The sequence below is a fragment of the Silene latifolia genome, chromosome Y, assembly GCF_048544455.1.
Source record: "Silene latifolia isolate original U9 population chromosome Y, ASM4854445v1, whole genome shotgun sequence".
In the NCBI taxonomy this organism is placed as follows: domain Eukaryota; kingdom Viridiplantae; phylum Streptophyta; class Magnoliopsida; order Caryophyllales; family Caryophyllaceae; genus Silene; species Silene latifolia.
The window spans coordinates 261,183,456-261,186,385 of NC_133538.1; the positions used below are offsets into that span (position 1 = coordinate 261,183,456).

At 46.8% G+C, this 2,930-nt stretch overlaps 1 protein-coding gene across 1 annotated transcript; it reads left to right on the forward strand.

The window, feature by feature from the left end:
- Nucleotides 1-682: 682 nt before the first annotated feature.
- LOC141630541 (uncharacterized) lies at nucleotides 683-2,331 on the forward strand. The gene is made up of 3 exons (XM_074443338.1): nucleotides 683-1,352; nucleotides 1,437-1,735; nucleotides 1,882-2,331. Exons 1-3 carry the CDS (start codon nucleotides 683-685, stop codon nucleotides 2,329-2,331), a joined length of 1,419 nt encoding a protein of 472 aa, XP_074299439.1.
- The last annotated feature ends 599 nt before the right edge of the window (nucleotides 2,332-2,930 follow it).

A 2,930-nucleotide genomic window follows, 5' to 3' on the forward strand; every position in this document is an offset into this window, starting at 1 on the left:
CAGCACTGATCAAATCAAGGCCATACTCCAGCTAGAGTCACCTCAAAAGCCGAAGGATGTACAGCGTCTAACAGGACGAGTAGCTGCTCTAAACAGATTCATAGCGAGATCCTCAGACAGATGCCGACTGTTCTACGACATCTTGAGGAAGAGTCAGAGATTAGAATGGACGGAGGAGCATGAGAAAGCACTCAGCGAGCTGAAACGGTATCTGAGCACTCCACCACTCCTATCGAAGCCAGAACCCGGAGAGCCCTTGTCCTTGTATCTCTCAGTAACTGAGGTGGCTGTCAGCGTAGTGCTAGTTCGAGAACAAGAAGGAGCACATCATCTAGTGTACTATGTTAGTAAGTCTCTGCTACCTGCAGAGACCAGGTACACCTCACTTGAAAAACTCGTACTCGCACTCGTCACAGCTTCCTATAAGTTACGCCCTTATTTTGAGTCATATACCATCTCTGTGGTAACTAACTATCCTCTTAAGGCTATAATGAGAAAACCAGAGTTATCAGGTAGATTGGCCAAATGGTCCGTGCACCTGAGTGACTACGACCTGAAATTCGAACCACGAGCAGCAATCAAGTCCCAGGCTCTCGCAGACTTTGTCTCCGACTTCTGCCCCTCCCTCCAGACGCAGGCCGAGAAAGACATTCTTACCCTGGAGGAAAACAAAGGGGAGTAGATGTGGGAGCTGAATGTGGATGGAGCCTCTAACGTGAAGGGAGTAGGAGTTGGTTTGGTCCTTAAATCACCTCAAGGGGACCTCCTGGTCCAGGCAGTTCGGTGCGAATTCAAGGCTACCAACAACGAGGCAGAATACAAAGCCTTGATCTTGGGTCTGCAGCTAGCTCTAGACTTAAAAATCAGGCACCTCCAGGTATACAGCGACTCCCAACTTATTATAAACCACGTAAATAACTCTTATGCAGCTAGGGACCCCACAATGATGGCCTATCTAGAAATAGCGCAAGAGTTGAAACTCAGGTTCGCGACCTTCAACATCAAGCAAATTCCCAGGGACCAGAATGTGGAGGCAGATGCCTTAGCTGCTCTGGGGGCAGCATTCAAACCAAGTACAATCTCTACCATACCTATCGTCCACGTACTAGAACCCGCGATATCAAAAGCAGGACATGACGAAGGAAACGACACTAGCTCGCAGCAACCGCAGAAAGGAGGGGTGTTAACCAAAACCACCGGTCAGGAGGAAGCTGCTAGCTGGAGGAAACCATACCAAGACTGGTTACAGAACGACATATTACCGGCAGACAAAAAAGAGGTGAGAAGCTTTAAAATGAAAGCTTTCAGATTTGTGCTAATCGATGGTATTTTGTTCAGGAAATCCCTCGCAGGTACCTACCTGAGATGCCTGGATAAGGAGGAGTCCCAGGCTGTTTTGCATGCTCTCCACAATGGTGAATGTGGAAACCATGCAGGGGGTAGGAGCATGTCCAATAAGGCCCTCGGGCAGGGGTACTTCTGGCCCACGAGGCGCAAGGATGCTATGGAATACGCAAAAAAGTGTGATGCCTGTCAAAGACATGCACCGGTCAGCCACCAACCTGCAGAACATTTGCACCCAGTTATTTCACCATGGCCCTTTATGAAATGGAGAATGGACGTAGTGGGACCACTGCCCAAGGCACCAGGAAACAAGGTCTACATGCTCGCCATGACGGACTACTTCTCCAAGTGGATAGAGGCAGAATTGTCCTCTCAGGTCACTGAGACCCAGGTTATATCTTTCATTAAACGCAATATCATCTGTAGGTTTGGCATTCCATCCGAAATAATATGCGATAACGGATCTCATTTTATTGGAAATAAGACAGAAGCATTTTGTGCTAGATGGAATATTTCATTACAGAAATCTACCCCCAGGAACCCCAGTCCAATGGCCAAGCAGAATCCAGCAACAAGATCATAGTAGAGAACCTAAGAAAGAAGCTGGTGGAGATTGGGGGCAAATGGGCAGAGGAGCTACCACTAGTCATGTGGGCTGACAGAACCACCCCTAAAATAGCAACGGGACAAACTCCTTTCAGCCTGTTATTCGGAGCTGAGGCAGTTATCCCTTTCGAGGTAAGGGTCCCTACCCACAGATATGAATGCCTAACGGAAGAGCGAAACCAAGTAGAAATGGCGAGCAAACTGGACACAGTAGATGAGCTCAGAACTAGCGCCCATATTAGGATGGCTTCATACAGGCAGATAGTAGCCAAGAGCTACAAAAAAAAACGTAAAGATCAGGATCCCGCAAGTAAGAAACCTGGTCCTAAGGAAAGTCTTCCCGAACACCAAAAACCAACGGGCAGGCAAATTCGCCTATAATTGGGAAGGCCCGTATCAGGTGTAAAGTGTCGTTGGAAATGGAGCCTACAGGCTCATGACAATGGAAGGGCAAATAGTTCCCAGATCCTGGAATATCATCCGCCTAAAAAAGTATTATATCGGAAACGACCAACACCGTCAGCAACCAGGCACGTAGTCTGCTAGATACAGCCCTACTAGGTCCCAGTTTTTGTCAAGTTTTCCTATCCTTCTAAAGACCCTGATTCCCAATTAAGTCTTCAAAAAATGTGTTCTCTTTTTATTTCACTTTTACGAAAATCATCTGACTTTAAACCTCTATTAACATGCTTAAACTTTTAACCATGATAGATAATTGTAAGCATATTTTAAAGCATTATAGACCCAACGCTTAGCAAATAGTATATTCTAAAACCTACTTTTAAAACAAATTGATGGGGCATATTAAGCACCCGCCGACCGAGTCAACATATTGAGCAAGGTCAAAGCCAAAAGACAGCAAGTCAACGTTTTATACAGCCTAACCGACGCAGCCTGTCGGCCTGTCACTTGGGTCTTGGTCTCGGCAACTAGCCGGCTGAGAAGCATATTCGCGTACTCACATTCAGTCCCCTCGGCAT

What these genes read in the sequence shown, in the direction of transcription:
- LOC141630541 (XM_074443338.1), top strand. Translation starts at nt 683, where the DNA reads ATGTGGGAGCTGAATGTGGATGGAGCCTCTAACGTGAAGGGAGTAGGA. An exon ending in GTTCAGGAAATCCCTCGCAG is followed by an intron (nt 1,353 to 1,436) that starts GTACCTACCTGA and finishes GAAACCATGCAG; the next exon opens with GGGGTAGGAGCATGTCCAAT. An exon ending in CTCAGGTCACTGAGACCCAG is followed by an intron (nt 1,736 to 1,881) that starts GTTATATCTTTC and finishes ATCTACCCCCAG; the next exon opens with GAACCCCAGTCCAATGGCCA.